This window comes from Colossoma macropomum, unplaced genomic scaffold (genome assembly GCF_904425465.1).
Source record: "Colossoma macropomum unplaced genomic scaffold, Colossoma_macropomum, whole genome shotgun sequence".
Lineage (NCBI taxonomy): Eukaryota > Metazoa > Chordata > Actinopteri > Characiformes > Serrasalmidae > Colossoma > Colossoma macropomum.
In genome coordinates, this window is record NW_023495392.1 from 66,250 (window position 1) to 89,594 (window position 23,345).

General features: G+C 38.4%; 1 protein-coding gene and 1 long non-coding RNA gene across 2 annotated transcripts; both read right to left on the bottom strand.

Moving 5' to 3' along the window:
* Positions 1-4,064: 4,064 nt before the first annotated feature.
* Positions 4,065-7,886, bottom strand: LOC118802023. Its single transcript, XR_005006610.1, has 4 exons — positions 7,641-7,886; positions 6,701-6,747; positions 6,235-6,329; positions 4,065-4,555 (listed from the first exon to the last, which is right to left on the bottom strand). It is a non-coding gene; the product is annotated as an uncharacterized LOC118802023 (long non-coding RNA).
* A 6,022-nt stretch (positions 7,887-13,908) lies between these two features.
* On the bottom strand, positions 13,909-16,877 carry zgc:174945 (uncharacterized protein LOC793867 homolog). The gene is made up of 3 exons (XM_036562473.1): positions 16,724-16,877; positions 16,211-16,543; positions 13,909-14,250 (listed from the first exon to the last, which is right to left on the bottom strand). The coding sequence occupies exons 1-3, from the start codon at positions 16,800-16,802 to the stop codon at positions 14,141-14,143; spliced, it is 522 nt and encodes a 173-aa protein (XP_036418366.1). The 5' UTR covers positions 16,803-16,877; the 3' UTR covers positions 13,909-14,140.
* Between the last annotated feature and the right edge of the window lie 6,468 nt (positions 16,878-23,345).

Sequence of the window (23,345 nt, forward strand, 5' to 3'; positions counted from 1 at the left end):
GAGTCCAATATCCCTCCTCTTGTGAATCACCAAACTCTAATCAGCTGATTCAGTAGCAGGGCCCTGATGTCTTTAGGACATTTTCATTATTCAGATGGAGCTCTAGGGGATATGATTTAATCAATTCCCAAAGACATCAAGCCAAATTAACCCTTCTTTACTAATAGTTAGGCTGAGGACTGACAATGCGCTCTATAGAGCAATACTGCGTACACTGTAGACACATTTATGTACAACTGGGTATATGGACCAGAAAGACTCTTAGCACCTTCTCATAGTGTTGCTCCCACCTATGTTTCTCCCTCTTACCAGAATCCTCCTGATAATAAATGAACAAAATCTCATTTCATCTTCCCCCATCTCTCTCAGCAGCACACACTCACAAAAACACACATAGACACACACAAAGTCTGCATAGATAGGTGGAAACTCTCCAGCTGTAGGCTATGCCAGGATATCAATACAATAATTACAATGCAGGGATAAAATGCCTCACGTAAGCCTCTAGCCAAGCTTGGCAATTCACTTAGACACACTTCATTATATGAAAAGCAGGAAGAGGGCTTTGTTTACATAACCATTGTCATGTGGGGAAACTCATATCACCACTGCAGCATTACCAACTCCAACCAATCTGAGCATGTTCACACACGCACACTAATATATATATATATATATATATATATATATATATATATATATATATATATAACCACACGGTTTGCACTGTGTATAGAGTGTGTTGTGTGTATATTGTGTGTAGTGTCTTATATGCCTTTGTGTTGTATGGAACATGGAACTAATGTAAATTAAATGTATAGCTACATATAAATTAAATTAACATTACGGTATTCTGATTCTGATGTAAATGAGGCTTCTCTACACGTGAGAGCAGCAGAAAGTCATTAATGAATCCTCACCTCTAAGGTACCCAATTCATCTCCGTCTGCACTACAGTATAAGTACTTCAGGCTATGACTGGCTAATTCTGTAGCATAAGCAAATTAATAAAGGGACAACTGCTGACTGTAAACTTTGGAGCCCCTTCCACTGGCTTCTCTTACAAAAACCTATTAGAAGAAGGCAGAAATAATGAAATGTGATCCCACGTTTCACAGCAGGTCGCTTACCTGTTATTCCTGTGGCTTTCAGAATCTCCCTCGAACCAAATAGGGCTCCTCACGACGAAATATTCCTCACAGGGCGTGGAATGGGCTCTGTTTCACATGATAGATGCTGATATTGACAGTTTGTCAGAGAGAACCTCATACTGCCGCATGGACCCGATGAGATGCAGCTCGCACGCTTTTCTCTCTGCCAGTCTCTCTCCCGCACGCTCGCTTATGCACACGTTACCCTACGCTTAGCGCACTCACGCACACACATACACATACAAGGGAACTGAAGTGAGCACCCCTTAGTTTAATTTGATACACCCCCACCACCACCATCCGCTGAACTGCCTGTCGCATTAAGCCCCTGATATTTTCATTTTGCATACGAGCAGAAAGATGACGCTTTAACATCTTTTAAAGGGTGAAGTAAAATCCTCATGCCAAGCACAAGGCTGGAGCTGGCTTTGTATTCGCCTGCTTCTTACTTGAATTTTTCGTTCCACGTTAAATGGTGCAGCAGCTACACTATGTCGCCCACAGGGGCCAGAATGTAACTGCTGCACCATTTAAGGTGGAACGGAAAATTCGAATACGATGCTGGCGAATGAGACGCTACCTCACGCACGCAGGCATACAGTGCAGGTGGTCTTGGTGTTTGGTTTATTGACGACAGACTGGAAGACTGCAGTCTTTCACGAAAAGCAGAGCCGCTTTCTCTGTTGAGCTGACAGCAGCAGCAGCAGCAGCGGTGGCGTTTTCTCGCGGTTGGTGTGGCGGTTGTGAGGATGCCAGCAGGCGCGTGCTGTGGTTGTCATGGTGCTGGAGGAGCTGTGGATGCGGTGCCTGTTGGTCGGGCAGCCTCCATTTCCACCGAACTGGAATCAGAGTCGCTCTCATTAGGTGTCCGGTGTTCCTTCTTCCCTAAATGTAGGCCTCACAGCTTTATCCTTTGTGGTCACATTTTGCTGCCAGCTCTGCTAATTAAAGAGGCTGAACAGGGGCTTACTTTATTGAAGGCAAATTCCACGGATATTTAAAATTTTCTCCATATTTCAGTCGTTGAGATATACACTATATGGTATTGGGACACACCTTTTTGCCATTAAATTCAAGTGTTTCATTCTGTCTCAGGTGTATAAAATCAAGCATCTAGCCATGCAGTCTGCCTTTACAAACATTTGTGAGAGAATGGGTAGTTCTATTAAATTTGAGCGTGGTACTGTAATAGGATACCACCATTGCAACAAGTCAGTTTGCAAAATTTCTTCTGTCCTAGATATTCCACGATCAACTGGTTTTATTAGAAATGGCAAGCGGTTAAGACTCACAGCAACTCAACTACGAAATGTCAGACCACATAAAGTTACAGAGCGGGGTCACCGAGTGCTGAGGCGCATAGTGCGTAAAAGTTGCCCTGCTGACTCAATAACTGCTATGTTCCAAACCTCCTCTGGCATTCACATCAGCACAAAAACTGCACGCCAGGAGCTTCACGGCATGGGTTTCCAACCAACTTCATATTAATGCCTTTGGTTTTAGAATGGGATGTCCTAAAAGCTCCTGTAGGTGTAATGTGTGAATGTCCCAATACTTTTGCCTATATCGTGTATGTCATTTAGAGTGTTTTGATGGAAAGTGGTTCATTCTAGAGAAACCTCGGTGGAATTCCCCTTTGAGGAATTCCAAACAAATGCTCTTTCCATTCTGGCAGACTAAAAAGAATCAAAGCCAGCTTTTCAAACCTCTTCTTGATTTCTAAAGTAGGCTAATATTGTTTACAGCGCCTTCCGAGTATGCATTTACATTTAATGGCTCTACTGAGCTCTGTTCTTCAAGGCAATTCCTTTTCAAAAGCAGAAGAGCTGAACCATTTTTTCCCATCATCAGCTGTGCATGAGCACTATTTACATACATTAATGGTGAAAATAAATAGAGCTTTTAAATGTTTGTTCATGTTACTGACTACACTGTAAAAAATGTGACCAATAATACTTAAAAAAATTATGGCAACAAGTGACACGTAATAAAATTGAGTAGATTTTAATTACCTAAACTTCGACTAAAATGCATTAAAGAAGTGAACTAAATTTAAGCAAAAAATTAAGTAAATGTTAATAAAAGCAACAGTTAAAATGTGTTGTACTCAGTAATAGTATGCCACATTGAGTTAATGTAACCCACAAATATTTAGTAAAAACAAATTAATTTAACAAGGAAAATTTAGTAATATCTACCAAGTGAGCAAAATTACTTTATATTTACTCAATATCTGGGGAAAATGTATTTACATTTACTAAATGTCTGGGGAAAACTGGTTTATATTTACTACACTTTACTACAGCTGTGGTTGCCAGAACTTCACCATAAAAATATACTGGCAAGGTATGAGACATTACTGTATGCTTTTTTAGCAGCCGTAAATTTCACTGTTGAGAACTGTTTGTTTACAGTTAATTACTGTGAAAAAAGCATATATTGTAAATGTGTATACAATACATTATTTTAAAAACAACAGGTATACTGTTAACATAATTACAGTCTGTCAGTGATACACAGTATAACTGTATGACACATTACAGTATTTTATTGCAAAGTTCAACTTTACAGTAAATTACCGGCAGCTGTAGTAATTTCATTGCAAACAAATACAGTACAGCACATAAGGAATTACAATTAGTTGGCACAGATTTAACAGTCAACAACTGCTAATGATAAATCACAAAGGAAATAACAAATAATGGGGCGGCACGGCGGCGCAGTGGGTAGCGCTGTCGCCTCACAGCAAGAAGGGCCTGGGTTCAATTCCTGGCCAGGCAACCGGGGTCCTTTCTGTGTAGAGTTTGCATGTTCTCCCCGTGTCTGCGTGGGTTTCCTCCCACGGTCCAAAGACATGCAGTCAGGCCAATTGGACATGCTGAATTGCTCCTAGGTGTGAATGTGTGTGTGATTGTATATGTATGTCTGTCTGCCCTGCGATGGACTGGCGACCTGTCCAGGGTGTATCCTGCCTTCCGCCCAATGACAGCTGGGATAGGCTCCAGCACCCCACCGCGACCCAGAAGGATAAGCGGTTTAGATGATGTATGTATAACAAATAACACTCATTACAATCCAAGGTACAGACTATTTTGATGAACTTTAAGAAACTTTTCTTGCATTAATTAAATGAACAGGATACTCACAAAGCAGTGCTGAGATGCTGAAAAAAAGCAGCATGCATCCATATATATATAAAGGATAAGCAACTTGCCCTGGTTGATCAAGAATAATGAGTCACTGAGTCCAGACTTGACCGAAGAGGGTGCTCATCATGGGATAGAGTTTCACACAGACATGATGTTGGATGATTACTGGAACTTAAAGTGTGCACTGTCACCAGTTCTGCATACGGACTCGCATGTTGACCATCAGGTGTTCACTAGGGACCAGCACAACCCTCTCTGTAGCCAGAAAACCAAAACAAAGCAAAAGTTAGATTAATCAGTGCTTGAGCAGGGAGGCCTTCTGTTGCTCAACTGATCTCCAATGAAGTATACATGGGAGAAACCAGAATTCTGGAATACAGTGTTGCTGGTCACTTTTATAATTGATACAGGGGTTTGGGAGTGAAAGGTTAAAAAAGGTCGCATTTCAATGCTAAGACATCATCAGCATTTGTTTCACCTCCGTTGACTAGCAGCCTAAAGCAACAAACTTAGCAACAAACTACTACAGCCTAACAAGCACGTCACTCGCAACCAACTAGTTCATCTTAGCAACAACCTAGAAACACCCTAGCAACTGCCAACAAACACCTTAGAAACCAACTAATACATCTTAGCAACCACATAGTTCGCCTACATAACAACCCAACAGCCACCTTATGCACCTACACTGTAAAAAAAAAAAAAAATAGTTTGTACAAGAAAAAAATCTAATACCAATTTTCCCAACTTTATCTTGTTCGGTCAACTTCCGAAAATTACTCGTTTTACTGACTGATATCTGTCAACACTAAAATATTTAGTTGAGCTAACATAAGAATATTTGTTGTACTAAGTACAACTAGTCTCAAGCAAAGAGGAGAAGAAGTACAACACAGGTGAACACAGCTGATTAATCAATAATCTGCCACTGTTCTAAGAACGTAAGATATACATTATCATATATTAATATCATATATTAAGCCAATACATACTGTATCATGTCTTGAAAAGTTCACAATTCTTAAAGCTCACCTGTGTTCACATGTAAGCATACATGAATTGATGACACCAGAAATCCTTTAGAAATGATTACGATGCATTAACTGCCTAAGCAAAATATATACAGAATTCAGACATAACGAGTGGAATAGCAGGTAACAGCTACAATGGTATTAACAAAAAATATAAATTACATCACTGTGCTTGATTACATTTATACACTTACTGGCCACTACATTAGGTAATGCTGCCTTGCATTTACTTACTTTTCTATTGAATCAGGTCCATTAAATACATATGTGCACTTTGTAGTTCTGCAATTGCAAATTGTAGCTGATCTTTTTCTCTGCATACTTTGTTAGCCCCCTTTCACATCATTCATCAATGATCAAGACCACCACAAAGCAGGTATTATTGGTTAATTCTCAGCACTGCAGTGACACTGACATAGTAAGTGTGGTACTAGTGTATTAGGTACAGCAATGTTTTAATCACCTCAGTGTTACTGCTGGACTGAGAATAGTCCACTGATGAAGGACTAGAAGATGACCAACACAAACTGTGCAGCAGCAGATGAGCTATCATCTCTGACTTTACATCTACAAGGTGGACTGATAAGGTAGGAATGTCTAATAGAGTGGACAGTGAGTGGACACAGTGTTTAAAAGCTCCAGCTGCACTGCTGTCTGATCCACTCAGACCAGCACGACACACACTAACACACACCACCACCACGTCAGTGTTACTGCAGTACTGAGAATGTTTTATGAATAATACCTGCTCTGTGGTGGCACTGTAGTAAAAAGGGAAGGGGGGGGCACTGTATACAAAGAAACAGATGGACTCCAGTCTGTAAGTCAGGAGTACTGTAAAGATAGCCAGTGAGCATACATGTAGAGTATGCTTGGGAGAGAGAACGAACATCTGAATCCTACCTGTTAAATATACTCAGATCTTAACAGATGTGAAGGTCTCTGGTGAATTTCTTTGCCACTTGCAGTTTGTGAAGATGGATTCCTCATGACTGCATCTAAAATGAAGAAATAAGTGAGCAAAATTAGTAGTAAATGCTCACCATACAAAATATAAGGATAAAGAATCCTGAACAAACAGTAAACAGTATCAAAAATAAATCTACAAAGTAACAAGAAAAAGCAAAGGTATATGCAAAGCAATACAAGCAAGAGCATGTTACTGTGAACATGTCTTTTACAATAGCACACAACTTTAAAGTACTATTGTTTTCATACAACAGTTTTGCAAAGTAAAGAAAAAGGCAAAGCAGGTGAGTCAAACAATACATAATGTTGACAATGTCTTGTCTTGTGTTAAAAATATTTAGCGTAAGATGTACTAATATTACAAAGAGCAATACCATAAAGATACTATAAATTAAAGTACCTGGGACAATTCCTGGCCAGTTGAGAACCACAGGCAGCAGTGGCTGGCTGTAAAAGATAAAACATTTGGTAAAGGTTTAAAATACTATCTGTCAACAACAGAAACAGACACAGGCTCATTTATGTTGGCTAAAAAAAGAAAATATAACATAAGGAGAAGAAACTTTACTCTAACTCTAAGAACTTTAGTGTGATATAGGATTGTTAGCAAGTAAAATCACTTGGCAGCTGAGTTGACCTTATTAAACTAATGCTTTAACTGTACCAGTCACTGGACATCTCCCCCTTAGATTTCTGTTTTTATCCTCTAAACTCGTGTGAAAAAAGCATCGGACATGCTCTGTAGTGTGTGAGCCCGTTAGCCTGCTGGCCACCAAGCTAACACACCCACACATCACAGACCATAGTTAGCTAGCTAGCTAGTCTCTGCGTTTCTGTCATTCAAACCCCAGTCAGTCACTCGACGTCTCCCGTTCAGATTTGAGCCCATCATGGGTCAGCACAGGTTAGCCGGAGTGGACCAGTCGTCCAACAGAGCTATTAATTTAGCCTAAACTCACGCATATGTAGCTGAGCTAGCTGGATTACTTAACCTAGGTTAACTAGCTAGGTTAGCTAGCAACTCTAACAAGTGTACACACTAGTTTATCATACCATAAATTCGACAGCCTTTTCACTTTAAAATTGCAAATTAGCTAAAAAGGTGCCTCTCTCATATTTTGTGAGAGCAAACAGTCATCTAAAAGAGGTGACTCGCTAGCGAGCTAGTTAGGTTAGTGTTAGCTAGCTAGCTAACTTGACTGTTAGCAAGTGATGCTTATTTTCGTTTTGACATATGAAGAGTTGAACATTCACAAATTACAGAATTAGGTTTGAATAAGTATCCGATTGAAAAACTGCTGCTACGTCAAATAAACCAATAATTTATTCACCAAACGCACTTTGAATCCTTTCGTAGTTTTCAGAAGCGGCTATAGACGCGCAGTTGTCGCCTCCGCGGTAAAACGTTGGTGACGGCTCGGAGCTCAATACGGGTGTAATCTGCTCTCCTCAATACAGGTGGAATCTTCCCGTATGTTATTTGTCGACACATCAGAGAACCTCGCCTCTGTCTGTACCTTAACAGTAACATCTGTAATTTAAGTCCAGGCCATGCTTCTATGCTAATCAAAACTAAAATGCATTCGCTAGCTGTTAGCTTAAATGTACGGAGCCCCGCTGGTGACATCCTGTATAAATAAAAATAATGCGTGGCCACGACTTAGTAAGGCGGCTTAATAAGGTGGGAACCTTATTATTTTTATTTATACAGGATGTCACCAGCGGGGCTCCGTATAAATGTGACTTACAGCACAGGAAATTTGAGATGTTTGGTAAGCTGCAGTAACTTAAAAGAATGGGCAACTGCTACAGCGACCTACTTGGAAATTGTTTGTTTCCTAGCAATAATTAAAAAGGTCTTACCTTTGGGAAGTTGGAGGACTGCAACCCCTGAAACGTGTAGTCACTGGTGTCCATGAGGCACAAAATGCGTTGGGCGGAAGTGTGAGGTGATTAAAACCAATGACCTCCCAATGAGTAAAATCTAATCAATTTTCTGCATCGTTGTTGTTCCTGATAAAACATTAGTAAATTCTACTCAATGTATCACAGCCAATTTTATTCAACCAAAACTGTGTAAAATGCAATTAATAAATCATTCAAATTTATTGGATTCAGCTCAGTTTGATTTCTAACTAAACATAGTCTTTTTATTATGTAGAGGTTACTATTAGTTATGTAGTAAATATTAATTAACCCAGTCCTACTTTTTACAGTGTACTCATTCTTCTGGACAAATAAGAATCTATAGTTGTTCAAATATGGAGAGCCTGTTTTTAATGCAACAATTATGTATCTGTTCCTCATACCTGCTTAATCCAAATCTAAGTTTTCTTTAATTCTCCAGGCATATTCAGTTCCATTCCTGGGGGGCCAGCATTCAGCACAGTCTGGTGATTTCCCTGTTCAAACTCACATACTAAACTTGGCAATCAACAGATGAGTTCAATGAGTTGTATTCAAGCAGAAAATCTCAGTTTAAAAAAGCAAGGCCAAAAGTCACAACTGACCCTATATCCCTCAGGCAGCACTGCATTAAAAACCGGCATGCTACTGTGATGGATATAACCACATTGGCTCAAGAAAACTTTGACAAATCGTTGTCAGTAAACACTGTTCATCACTGCAACCATAAATGCAAGTTAAGGCTGTACACTCCTTAAAATAATGGTTCTTCTAAGGTGGCCATGAAAAACTCCCTAAGAGCAACAGGAAAAAACCTTGAGAGGAACCAGGACTCAAAAAGGGGAAACCACCCTCCTCTGATCATTACCTTTTTGCTTTTATTAAACATTTTTAAAATGCTATTTCACAATTTTATTGACAGTGTTTTACACTGAAATTATACTTATATACCAACATTGAAGACATTCTTAGAACTAATTTTGCAGCAACATTCACATGACTTTAATGTACCCACATTCAGAACATTGATACCTTAGTGTCACAGTAAAACTAAAATAATGTTGGCATACCAAAATTGAAGACGGACTGACAACTTGTCATAATAACATTAAAATTATGCTCATATGTTGGATTATTTGCACCCTAGACACTGTGTACTGGCCATTCAAATCAAGTGAGTGCCCACTGTTGGCTAACTGATGTGGACCCAGTTTGGAGTGACCCACGGTGGACTTGTGTCAGGTTATCTGTGGGCGAAACCAGTGATTGCCCATCCAAATCTTTTGAGGGCCCACAATAGGCAATATGATGTGGGCCCTGTGTAGAGAGACCCACAGCAGGCCTGTGTCAGGTTATCTGAGGGCAAGCACAGTGGAATACTGCCCACCCAAATCAATTAAGGGCCCACAATGGGCAAAATGATGTGGGGCCCAGTGTGGAGTGACCCAGTGTCAGGTTATCTGTTGGCGAGCCCAGTGGTGTACTGCCGAAACAAAAACCCTTTAGGGCCCATTGTGGGTTCAGTGATGTGATCCCACTGTGGGCTGACTCACAGTGGGCCAATTCAGGGTTAACTGTTGGCCCTAGCCCACACAGCCCACAGATAGCCCTCAGCAGGCCCACACGGGCATTCTTGCAGGGGCCCCTACCACTGCATCTTGACACACGAGCAGGAACAGTGATAAGTGGCTGCATTGTGGCTTCATCTGATTTCATCTCATCGTCTGTCTGTCTGATTTATAGTGAAGGTGCTGCTGCACCATTTGTTGTGTAAATGTGAATTCAGCTTTCTGGTCTTTCTGGGTGATTTTGTTTAAGTAGTGTTGGAATGACGACTGCTGTTAGGAATAGGAGGCTGTATCCTGATGTAATGACATTGCATGACACCAGCGGGTATAGAAACTGTGTCTACAAAGTTGGTCTACCCACTTTGTGAGTATGTAGAGTTTGGCATGGTCTGGCCTGCATCATGTGACTCCCGAAAACAAAGTCCCACACCGCCTTGCTCGCTTAGCTAACACTGGAAGTAGGTTATTTAAAAATATCTAATGGGGAATGCATTCCAATCACATTTACCTGTTCAACAGTAGGAACAGTGCTGCTCCTTTGCTTTCACCTGCCTGGATATTTGATGAGGCTTAATATCTTGTCAGAATCTGCAGTCTTCTTTATCTTACTATCCTTTTAGTGCCAGTAGGCTGCTGAGAGATCATGTTATGTATGTATTGCTCCATATCAACATTAAGGGTAACATCAGATAAACAGTGAGAATTTTCGCAACATTTATTTGGATATAATATAACTTTGATATAAAGTTCTATATTTGCAACCAGGTTATGGAGTGATTGTGTAGAGAGTCATTTGTAATGTGTTGGTGTATATTTTGAACCGTACAACGCAAATCTTGCAGGACTGAGACTGGTCACTATGTGTTTCTGAGATATAACTTGCCTATTTTACAAGTGATGTGTGATGAAATGTCGCAAAGTATGAGTATGCTAGCAGTACAATATTAAATTTGTGCTAATGGCATAGTATTGGCTTTCAGTACTGCCTGGGAACTGAATCAGCACTGGCCATACAACTGTATAGGTTAGATGGGCCTTTCTGCTCTCAAGCAATGGGAGCAGATACAACTAGCAGATGTCCCTACATCCAGTTCCAAAGTAAAAATTTAATGTAACCCAACATGCTTGCAGAAAATGCTGGGCATCAAGAATATAATGGACCATATTTTAAGATGGTTAAGATGTGAGATGTTAAAGATGTTATAGATCACCTATAACCTACAAGACATGCACAGAGCTGAGTGATTTTGAGTGTGATCACCAAGATAATCAAAACCACTCTAGTGGTAAGAGTTTCTCAAGTAAATCTGAAAGTGTGCTTGCATGTGGACCACCACCATTAGCAGTTTCACAGCGAAACACATTCTCCTGTCTGCATATCACACCTTACCTCTCCTGTCACATTCAAAAGTATTCTCTTCAAAAAGTTTAGGCTTCTGCAAATCTCCCCATGAAACAGTTCCTAATGTGAATAACGTATGACCCATACTGGACATGACTGAACTGATCCACAAAGATGACAAACTAATTATTGTGCTCCTCAAGAGAAATTTTTAAGTGCTCTCGGGACATGCCTGCCAGCCAATGCTAGTTCTTACAGCACTGGAGCTGTGCTGCTGCAGAAAATGCATTATTTTTATTTCAAGGCCACTGGCTGAGGCCCAACAAATGTGTTCAAATTGAAGAGGAGGCACTAGTCTCCACCTGAGCAAGTGAAAGACTGTCTGTGTCTAAGGTTCTCCCTACAGGCCACAAGCCTTTTGGGGTGTAAGTAGGCTCCAGGGCATCAGATGAATTCCTGCTTAGGTTTTCTTTTGAGTTTCTACTTGTCCCAGGAAAGCAGTTTATATTAGCAGATATGCTTTTGCAAGTGTTTGTCCTGCACCATCCCGCAAAAGATAAAGAGAGAATGAAAACGGTTCAGATCTTTGTAGATATAATCACAGCCATGCTCCATACCATAGATCACAGCCTCAAACTTTAGAACACAAAAAGCAGATAAAGTCTGCCCAAAAGGTGATTTAATTCTCTCAGACAGCCTGGTTTAGGAAAAACACCTCCCATATGAACTAGTTCCATGCTGGAGAAAGCAAGATGACAGTGGCAGAGACTGACAATGGGAGAGGATTGCTATACTTCTATGAGAAATTCCCTCATGCAGAATTTCTAGTATTTTTTTAATACTAGAAATTCTGCATCAATCAGCCATCAAGAGATAGTGAAGTGCCATTTCAGAAAGTACAGAGTTGTTTGGTGGTCATGACTGTTCTTTCAAGAGCAGAAAATGAAAAGCTGCCTGAATATAGAAGAGCCATTGCTGCTCACCTTGCAATAGGCTACCACATGACCTTTCAGTCAGGATTATAAATTATATCATTTAGACTTTTTTCAGTTTTTTCAGGATATTTTGTTCACTAAGTCAGATCTAAAGACAGCAACCACAAAAGTGGTCATCAAAGGATGCCTCAAGGATATAACCAAACATAGTACATAGTCATAGGCATAATTTAAATACCCCTGGTCATATTACATGTTTTGTTGTTGACTGAAGCTAAGACAACACATCATAATTTTGGTGCACAATTTGAGTGTATTTGCAGAGTTTAACACATTCTGAAATAAAACATCCCAATAAAATGTTCTATAACCTTTGCACGGGCTACATTTTATGGTTGTTTTTTTTTGTATGCATTGCGGTAATTCGCAAATCAACAGTAATTGTGCATTAAAATGTGCAAAAGTGTGTTCTCTGGATAGAATGTGTACTTGTTTTCATAACATAAACAAAACATGTAATCTGACTAGGGGTGCCCAAACCTGCATATGACTGTACCAGAGCACCTTCTGTATTACAGAGGGTCCACGATATATGCGTGAGATGTCTAAGAATGTAAAGACATGACTCCATAAGCCATGATGCTTTAGGGTGATTTTCTTTGTTACAGCATGTGCTCAGCAGTGCATACTCATGTGGTTTTGTGAATTTCCTGTTTTGAAGGTCAGAGGTACAAGTAGCTAGAAGACATGACATAAGATGTCTCATATAACAAGCTGAGTGGTGTGCTTGCTTCACGTTTTGACGTTACGTTTTTATACACACATAAGCCAAAAGGGAAGACAGATTTCGCATAACGTAGTCGAGTAAAAAGTAAGATATTTGACTTTGAAATGTAGTGGAGTGAAAGTAAAAAGTCACCCAAAATGGAAATACTTCAGTAAAGGAAAGATACACAAAAAAACTACTTAGGTACAGTAACGAATTACATTTACTTCGGTACTGTCCACCACTGACAATTTCATAACTTTGTTGCTGTTAATCAAATTACTAGCATTGGAAACTCTACCCAAAACTCTAGATGGCATATGGCTCTGCTAAACAAAAGCCTTACTTGAGCTCTTTTATATTAGTTTTACCTGGGAAAGAGCTGTAATTCAAGTGATTATTAATGAGGTATGAAACTGAAATCCAGTACAAATTTGCAATGTTTGTAGTTTTTACCAACTAATAATTCCGGTGCAATTCACCTTCTATAATTTGTCAAACCTGAAGATCTGGAAAAAATAGTCCTGTTTGAGTCTTCTAACAGGGGCGAACCCTTACGGCCTTCTATGCCTTCAGAGAAGGCCTATTTTTTCTAAGAACAAAAAAATGTGAGAGTAATTTGTAGTTCATTTTTTGATCAATAGAATCATGCTTGTATTTAAACTCTGCAAGTACAGTGCTACTCTTTCAATGTTAAGGTCTGGATGGAAACAAAAGGGTTTAATTCTTAAAACTCCTAGCAGAAAATTGGCTGATTTGAAATTGTTTTTCTCTGTGGTATCTAGGCAAATATAGCTAAGTGAGCTATTCTATTAGTTAGGATTTCAAGAGCTGAAGAGGATCACTTCTGGCAGAATAAAACATCACTCTAGGCCAGGGTTGCCCAGTCCTGGTCCTGGAGGTCTACTAACCTGGAGTTCAGGTCCCACACATCATTATTTATTTATTTATTTATTTATTTATTTTGAAAACCTGAATAAAACCTAAAAAAAAGCTTGTGACATCAAGCCATGAAATTGGACAAGCAATCTAAATTTTGTTAGCAACATACCCCAGCACAGAAAGGAAGAACCCCCATGTCATTGTACTGTGTTAGTATCTCAAAATAAGTTTATTAAGTTACTGCATATATTGAGAAAGTAGCACATACAATGATATCTTCATAATACATGAAAAGTCTATTTAATAACTTAATGTCTATTGAATCATTTCATTTTGGGTTTTTACATTGGTGCCCAGAATATAATGGCGTCTCTGGTGTGCTCAGAAATGGCTCACTTGATAAGTTTGCAGCACAGGAACTAGACATCTGAAGTGTTTAAAGTCACATTGCAGGGATCCATGAAAGAGTGAAGCTGACTACCAGAAGAATCATATCCACACTGCAACGGTCACTCCGATTCTGACCATTCACATGATTTTTATTAGGATTTTCTGTAAAGCAGACATGATATTTGTTATTGCTTAGAAGATCATGAAACAAATCAAAACAGGGCTCATTTGAACAACAGAAAAATGGTGAATAAAATGTTTTTAAAAGTAACACATTCCACAAGAAGTCTGCACTACGTCACTTAGGTGCAAATACCTACAAATAATGAAAACTATCTGACTGCTTTTTTGCTACATTTCAGTGTTTCTTCTAAGCTTGTTTAAAAATGGTGGTGCTCCAAGTACAATCAAGAACTTGGTATATAACTGCACCATTTATCAAGAACTCACTGAGCCTGCATACAGCAAATGTTTTGAAGAAGACTTCAAATAAATGAAAACCGTAAGTTTGTGGGGATGCAATATAGGTCAGAGGCAAAGACACGTTATCTGATTAAAGGTATTTAATCTAAATTTACTCAGACAAAATTGAATAATCTTACTTTTATTATTGTTTGGATGGTGGCCAGCTTCTTAAGCATACTGTGGTGTCAAAAGTCAAAGAGGAAGTCTACCAGTTTTTCAAAATTCTGCATAACTTTATTGTTAAGATTTGAGCAAAGTCATTCACAGTGGTTTGATGTGAAATGTTTCATTCTAGAGAGACCTAACGAGCCACAATTTTTCACAGTGGTGGTAACAGCAACTGATGTCTATAATGTCTCTAAAAGCTACATCACACCATCACCACACAGCTATAACATGTAATGGTTATGAATATGCTTCCTGACACCTGATGACAAAATTTAACATTTTATACATATTTTTAAGAACGATTCATAGCTCAGAAGTACAGGCAGAGTGTCCCCAAAGAATTTTTTTTTTTTTCTCAAATTAACCACTATTTTACCATTAACGACATTATATATTAAACCTCAGCATACACGTTAGTTCACTGATCATTTTAGAAATGTAAAATATAAACTGTAAAATATAAAAAGTATAAAATAACTGTACTTGCATTGCATATATGGTTCCTATCACCACAACTGAAAGAAATGTCGCTCAGTTTCTCTACAATTAACAATTTCACATCAAAACCTTGTGAATGTTTGTTAAAATCTTAATGACTAAATTATGCATATTCCCTCTTTAATTGAACTGTATATGCTGTATTGCTTGCTGTTTCAGCTTCAAATGTATGACGCTGGTTTTCAACCATCATGTTTTCAAAAAAAAAATTTAAATCGGTTTTGGCCACCAGTAGCCCATGTGATGTCAGGGTTTATCAGAATTAACTTCCAGTCCTACATCTTTCCTTACACAAGACATTAAGACATTAAAGACTGGTAAAATAATCCCAGATCAATGAAAGCTTATTATTCTCAAATAAACCACAAATTTTAAAATCACAAAAAAAGTCTGATTTGCATAGAGACAAAGCGACTTTCATAGTTTTCCTAGATGTTTTTATTGGAAACCAATATGGTTTGCTCATAATTCCTGTTTTGTTTACACATAAAAAGGCACATGTAAGCATTTAAATTACATTTAATAATAAAGACATTTTATGCTCATATTCAGTTACCTAATTATGAAACAGACAACCACAAAAGAAAAATCACAAAACTTCTAATTCCAGCTCACTCCACTTAAAGGATTATACTTGGACTGATTATCCTATCACTTCAGCTGAACTGTATGTTATTTATTGTTACACTCCTAAAAAATAAAGGAGCCAAAAAGGGTTCTTTTGGTGATGCTACAGAAGAACCACTTTTCATTCCCTAAAAAAACCTTTGAAATGATAATTCTTTAAAAAAAATCTTCTCATTTTTGTAAATGAGATATGTAAATGTAAATAATCTCTGTATAATATAAAAGTTCTTTACTAGCTGAAGGTGTTTCATATTAAATCCAAGCCAAAAAAACACTTTTTAAAAAATAAAAGTATAAAAAAGTAATAAAAATAATAGTTTATTTTACAGCTGTTAAGGATTTAATCATTGGTAACAAAGCTCACCTGTTACAGTGAGGTTGAGGAGACGTCCCATGGCTGAAGTTCCAGGATGTCGGCATACTGCAGTACACTGATACAGTGCAGTGTCACTGTGAGACAGATTCTTAAACTGAATAAATACATCTCGTTGTCTGAATCCAGGTTTCTCCATTTTAGTCTCATTAATGTGGATCAGGTATCTGTCAGGAGTAGTGAGTGGCCTACACTGCTCTCCTGGCAAGCACCACCAGGCCTTAAGGCCTTCACACTGCACTTCACTGTACTCCACTGTGCATTTCATAGTCAAAAACTGTCCCTCCATTCCTCTTACTGGCTCTCGTGAATATTTCACATTCACTGCAATACAAAATGAAGGAAGTCAAACAAGAAACAGTAACAAAACCATTGTGAACCATTTAAACGTTGCAGATGTGTTTCAAACAAGAAGTAGTTGAAAAAAGTCATACTTTTGAGCATTTCTCAATAATACTATTGAGTTGAAAGAGTTTACAGCAAAATAGAATGAGCAGGACTTACCAATGCTGTCCTCCGTAGATGACCGTCTAAAAAAAGCGATCAAGAACAAGAACAAAGCAGCGGAGCAATAGGTCGTCATGGCTGCTCTGCTTCAAGCTGTGAGGGAACTGAAATAGCTGTCCTAAATGAGTTTATTCCACCAAGCAGGGGCCACTTCCTCTCACCAGACCACTCTGAAAAAAAAAAACTTGCAGAGAGCACGGAAAGCCTAGTGTCGTTTGCAGGTAGGCATTAAATGATCTGAAAAAAAGGGGTGCGTCAGCCTCATCAGTTTTGAACAAAATGTTATGTAATGTAGTTGATCTTACGTGTGTGTACAGTTAAAATAGACCTTGTGTTCTAAATTTAGTTGAGAACTGTTTCATGTAAGAGCTTTATTATTCATTTCATCTGAGCTACTTGCCTGTGTGTTTTGTGTGTCTGAACAACAAAAACACTTCCTTCAGCACATAGGCCACAAGACTGTACCTGTAACTGTTGCTCTCTGCAAAGCTGCAAAAGATGGTGTATGACGGCTGTTTATGTAGAGGCATAACATTATGTCATCAGAAACCAATAGGAAATAAAATTATATTTAACCTTGTGGTGTAGTTTGAAATATTATTATTATTATTATTATTATTATTATTATTATTAATATTATTATTATTATTATTATTATTAGTTATAAAATGGATTATTGGCCCTGGCAATTTATGAACTTGAAATTAAAACATTCATGCCTTGTGCTTTTGCTCCTTGCTACTTGAAATATAATGGATGATTACTTATGAGCAGTATCAAAAATCAGTTGGCTGGAAATTCATGTGGTCAGTAGAGGTTGTAAAGAATGTGGTATACACTGTGAAACATAAATGGACAAACAGATGAAAACACCAATATATGGATGTTCATATTAAAGTGTAGGCCTTTCCTTTTGACTTCAAGCAGACCTAATATTTCTTGGAAAGCTGTAATTCATGTTCAGAATATTTTTGGTTTTGACAGAAGAAAGAATAGTAGGAAGTAGGCAGCATGGATCCAAGGCCTTCTATTTGATGTAAAAGATGGAAAAACCTGTGGAATCCCTGCATGTCATTTACTCAGTCTGTAATATACAGATGTTTGTTATCATATGTCATACCCAGAGGGACAAGATGAAAAAACGTCTATAAACAAATAAGTAACTTGACAAACTATATCAAGTCTACTTGAAAAAGCTTTGTCAGCAGAAAGTCTTTGTTGTAATGTAACAAGCAAATCATGTGACGGAAATTTACAAAAAGATTGAGGTTGAGTAATGCACATCAAGCATGTTGTCTTGGTGATGATATGATACATGACATGAATTTGATAATATGCTGTAACTTTCCACACACCTGTGTGTAATATTTCTTGAAAAGTTCAGGAACCAATTTTTTTTACCATCATCAGCTTCTGATTTGGGTATTCCAGCAATCAGGGATTCATACAAAGATTAATTCTCTTGTAGAACATTTTATAAACCTGTTGCTTCAGAGTGATTGTTTCCTTGTTTGTCTCTGCCGTCCTGGATTTTTTATCAACCATCTTGTAAGGAAATGGGTTAATCTCAATTATCTAACCAATGCCAGTAAAAAGAAGTAAGAAAACACAGCACAACAAAAATGGCATAAGAACAAAATACAGAAAGCATGAGAGGGGAAGACTAAATGATACTGAGTCAGATGTGTGGTCAGTGAAATACACTTTCTTTATCTCAGTTGCAGTTTAGGCTTAAACACATGTTTAAACCTGAAGGAGTCACATGGATTCTTAAAGTTGCTTTGTCCTGAACACAAACGTAGTGTCTTAAAAATCGCACATTTGTCACTAGATGTCACTGTGTCTGAGGTTTAACTTAGATTTATCTTTAACCTGCTACAGACAAGGGCTTTGCTAGGCCAGTTTTAGGCCTGTTGTATGTGGATGGATATATTGTTTAAAGCATATTACATCATTACATCTGTGCTTAATACAAACTATATACGAAGAGACAGATCTTCTGTATGGCAACTAGATGAAATGGTCATATATATACATATATAAGTGTGTGTGTGTGTATTTTTTCAATTTTCAATTTTATGCCTATTGCTGCACTAAATATTAATGTCAAACAGACATTTTAGGACCATTAAAAAATTCTTCTTGGTGAGCACATCCCCCTAGTTAAGACTTAGCCCCCTTATCTATAAAACTCTAGTGATGCCCCTGGCTACAGACATGGTTTTACCAAGAGTCTTGTTATTGAAGCAAATTTTCATCTCAGATATTTTAGACCTTGCATCATAAATGACTTAAGGCACATTTTAATTAAAGGCCATTTTTTATTATACACACTCAAATGAATGGTGTTCAGTTTAATGTAGGCTAAAAATCTAAAAGACCTGACACATCTTTGAATGGTTCATTGGATTTCTTTTTTGAGACATTTTAAGACACACAGAATTAATCACTTACTAGAACACATACACACATAAAAAGAACTCATAGACTTTGGTATGCACAGACTTTGGCAGGAGTATGGACAAAGGGGTGGATTGTGATATTTCCGGACCAGTACCACCCCCTCCTTAAGGTGTGGCTTCAGTAGCAAAAAATACTACGTGGGAACGTACTACTATGGGGAAACCAGGAGCCATGACAAAGGTGACAGGAGGGGTCAGGTGCACAGTTGACGGAGGCTGCTGGACCAGTGTCAACTAGGGTAAAAGAAACAGAAAAAATCCACTGGAACAATGAGGTCAGGAGTTGCGATGAAGACCAGAAGAACAGGATTTACTTCTGCAACAGAGATGGGAGAAGAAGAAAGGGGGCTAAAAAGAGTACATGGATAGTAAACAGAATACATGAAGTGTTGGCCCTGTTTCCTCCATTTTTGCATATTTGCCACACTAAATGGTTTAAGATCCTCATACTAAATGTAAAATATGAGAAAATGAGGAAACACAAAACCCTTTTTTTTAAGTGATCATTTATTGAAAAAAAAAGGTTTGTAGCACCTACATTGCCCATGTGGAAAAAATAATTGCCCCTTAAACTTAATAACGGGTTGTGCTACCTTTTAACAGCAACAACTGCAACCAAATGTTTCTTATAACCTCTTATAACACATCACTATGGAGGAATTTTGGCCCGCTCTTCTTTGCAGAATTGCTTTATTTCAGCCACATTGAAGGGCTTTTGAGCATGAGCTGCCCGTTTAAGGTCTTGCCACACAGCATTTCAATGGGGTTCAAGGGAGGCCAGTCCAAAATCTTAATTTTGTTTCTTTTAAACCATACAGAGATGGACTTGCTTTGGTGTTTCGGATTGTTGTCTAGCTGCATACATGCAAGCCTCGCTTGCTCAGTTGCTCTTGAGCTTCAGATCATGGACTGATAACAATTCATGGCTCCATCAATTATGGCAAGTCACCCAGCCCCTAAAGCAGCAAAGCATTCCCACACCATCACACTACCACCACCAAGTTTGACTGTTTGTATGGTGTGCTTATTGTGGAATGCTGATGTGATCAAATCCCTGTCTTCCAAATTGTTCCACTTTAGACTCAGTTCACAGAACATTATTCCAAAAGGCTTGTGTGTCATTAAGGTGTTTTTTGGCAAATGTGAGATGAGCATGTATTTCTCTTGGTTAGCAGTGTTTTTTGCCTTGCAACTCTCCCATAGATTCCATTTTGCCCAGTCTTTTTTTAAATATTAATTCATGAAAGCTGACCTTATTTCAGGCGAACGAGGCCTGCAGCTCTTTAGATGTTCTCTGGTTCTGACTTCCTGGATGAGTCATTGCTGTGTTTTTAGAGGAATTTCGGTAGGCCAGCCACTTGTAAGAAGATTCACTACTGTTCCAAGTTTTTTTTTTTTTCATTTGGAGCTAATGACTCTTACTGTGGTTTGCTGGAATCCATTCGAAATGGTATTGTAACTCTTTTCAGACTGATATATTTCAAAAACTTTCTTTCTTATCTCTTTTTGCTTTATTTTATCACAGCTTGTGTGCTGCTTGTTAAGATCTTTTAGCCTACTTCACATTACTGGAAGGGTTCTATCAAAGTGATGTTTACATTCAGTAGAGCTGGCAGTAATGAAGCTTGGGTGTCTAGTTTAATTAATCCTTATTATCAACTAAATGTGGTTAGTTCTGTAACTAAGGAGGCAATTAGTTCTTTCAACAGGACCAGTCTTTTCCTTCAATATGAAATGATCTTTCAAAAATTGTGTTTTGTGTTCATTCAGGTTGTCTTTGTCTTTAAATTTTGATAAAAGACGTTTGCTGAAGATTACGAATAACTACAAAGACTGGGACAAGCATACATAGGAGAGTAATGTGAGATAGAAGGTGAGAGTTGAACTACTTTGAATGGCAAATCCAAGGACAGGACCAAAAACTTTAATATTTAGAGAACACAGTGACAGAGGAAGAGAGAGGGCCATGCCCAATGCTGAGGGCAGTAACAGATCCTTAATTAAAAATTTAATTGAGTTTCTTATGTGGACCTAAATCCTCCCCTAACAGAAGTGGGGATTTAGTGTGTGAATTGTAGTGCGGTTCAGGGGCTAAAACGGGGGTCCAGACATGGTCAGGGAGTAAAACAGAAATTATGACTGTGTCGAGCACTGAGGCTAGAGCGCCACTTATAGATCCAAGTCACTAGAGGGAAGGAGCTTGCTTAGCTGGACTGTACTGGATGTGGATTTGACAGCAGATACCTCAAAGGATGCAACAGCCATGGAACAGGCAAAAGTGATGGGGAGTCCTGGATTGGAACCAGGAGTTGAGGCTGAAGTGCACGTATTCAAAACTTCATCAAGACATATCATATTTGCGAGGGCCAAGGATGGAGCCTGGATTAGCTGAAGGACCAGGCTTGAGCTGTCCTAGGGGTCAGCATAGACTCCGGCAGGGCTGCACCAATGACCTCTGGCAGAGGACCTTAAGCAGCTAGATATTCTGCCAGGGGCTGAGAGGCTTAAGATACTAAGAGCAGACAGAGGGGAAAAAGCAGACATAACCTGTGGATTGTCTGACCAAAGCAAGTTCACACTGTAAAAAATGAAAAGACTACTCAACTCAAAATTATATTTCAAATTATTGTACTGCATTTTTTGAACACTAGGAGTTAACTCAAACTTCTTAGTTTAGTTAAAAGTTCTTCTAACTCACATTTTTAGTAATGCATCTTAGGTAGAAGATATAGAATATATATGCTGTATATATCATTTTCTTAATTCTTTGTACAGGTTACAAATAAAAGGTCAACAAATTTAAGTTGGATTTTTGAACACATGAAAAGTCCTCTAATGTCTGCACTTCATCATCCCCAACATTTGTAGTTTACACAGTTACGTCTCTTTCACTCCATTCCTCTTGCTCCTGTCCTCCTCATGACTCCTACATGTTGTTCCATGATCTTGCTGCTTTTCTAGGGAATAAAAAGGAATCAGTTCCACTGAAAGCCATATATGCCCATGCCATAATACTACCCACTACCGTGCTTGACAGATAAGACTGGAGCTGTTCCTTCACCTCTCCATACTCTTGTCCTCATACATCTTCGTCTCATCTGCCCAAAAGATCTGTACTTTGTTTAGATGATCTTTGGCAAAGTCTAATCTGCTCTTCAAGCTTTTAATACTTACCGGTGGTTTACATATTGTGGTAAACCTTCTGCATTCACTCTGTAAGGCTTCTATTGATTGCTAACTTTGGCACAGAATACACTGGAGGGTTTTCTTGATCTGGCCAACTGTTGTGGAGGGGTTTCTCTTTACCAGGAAAAGCATTGTTCTATCATCCACCACAGTTGTTTTCTGTGGTCTTTAAGACCTTTTGATGTTTTAAAGTTTACCATTTTTTTAAGAATGTACCAGTGGTTGTTTTGGCCACAGCTAATGTTACATTCTCTCTGATGGGTTTGTTTTAATTTCTGATGTCACTGCAGAAATCAATATTCATCAAACCTGGTGAAGTTGTTTTTTCAACTTTCAGCTGTTCAATTTTATTTTAATATCTGGGGCTGTATTACTGGAATTTCTTAACTCTGAAAACTGATCTGTTTAGTCACCATGACAGCTTCAGTTAAGAAACTATTACAGAACAACCGTTCTTAAGTTCATAATCTCATAACTCCAAATGATAGAACAACAACCACACTGTCTGATCCAAAACTGGACATTGGCAACCCTATCTGAAGCTCTTGATCCTGATTAAGATTTGATCAGGATCAACCAAGATTTGGCTGATTTGATAATGGCGTGACTGAGGAGGTGTACAGGTGTTCAGGTGGCCAGTGAGTGAAAATTTCTAATCTAGCCTTAACTTTGATTGTATAAACCTATTCCATTGTTCACTTAAAGTGCTGAACAGCCCCAAAATATATTTTGTTTTTAGAACAAGTTAAATAACATTTTTTTTCTTATTATTTACAGGCTATCTACTTAACTTTCTAGCTCACCATGGCGACAGCTTCTAGCTCTTAGAATTTTTTTCGACCCTTCAGCCAGTTTTACAGACACACATCACACAAACGTTATGTATTTAGAAGAATAATAGTAATTATTTCCAATACATTTGTTTGTTTTTTTTTTCCACCCCTAATGAACAAAACGCCCCTGCACATATC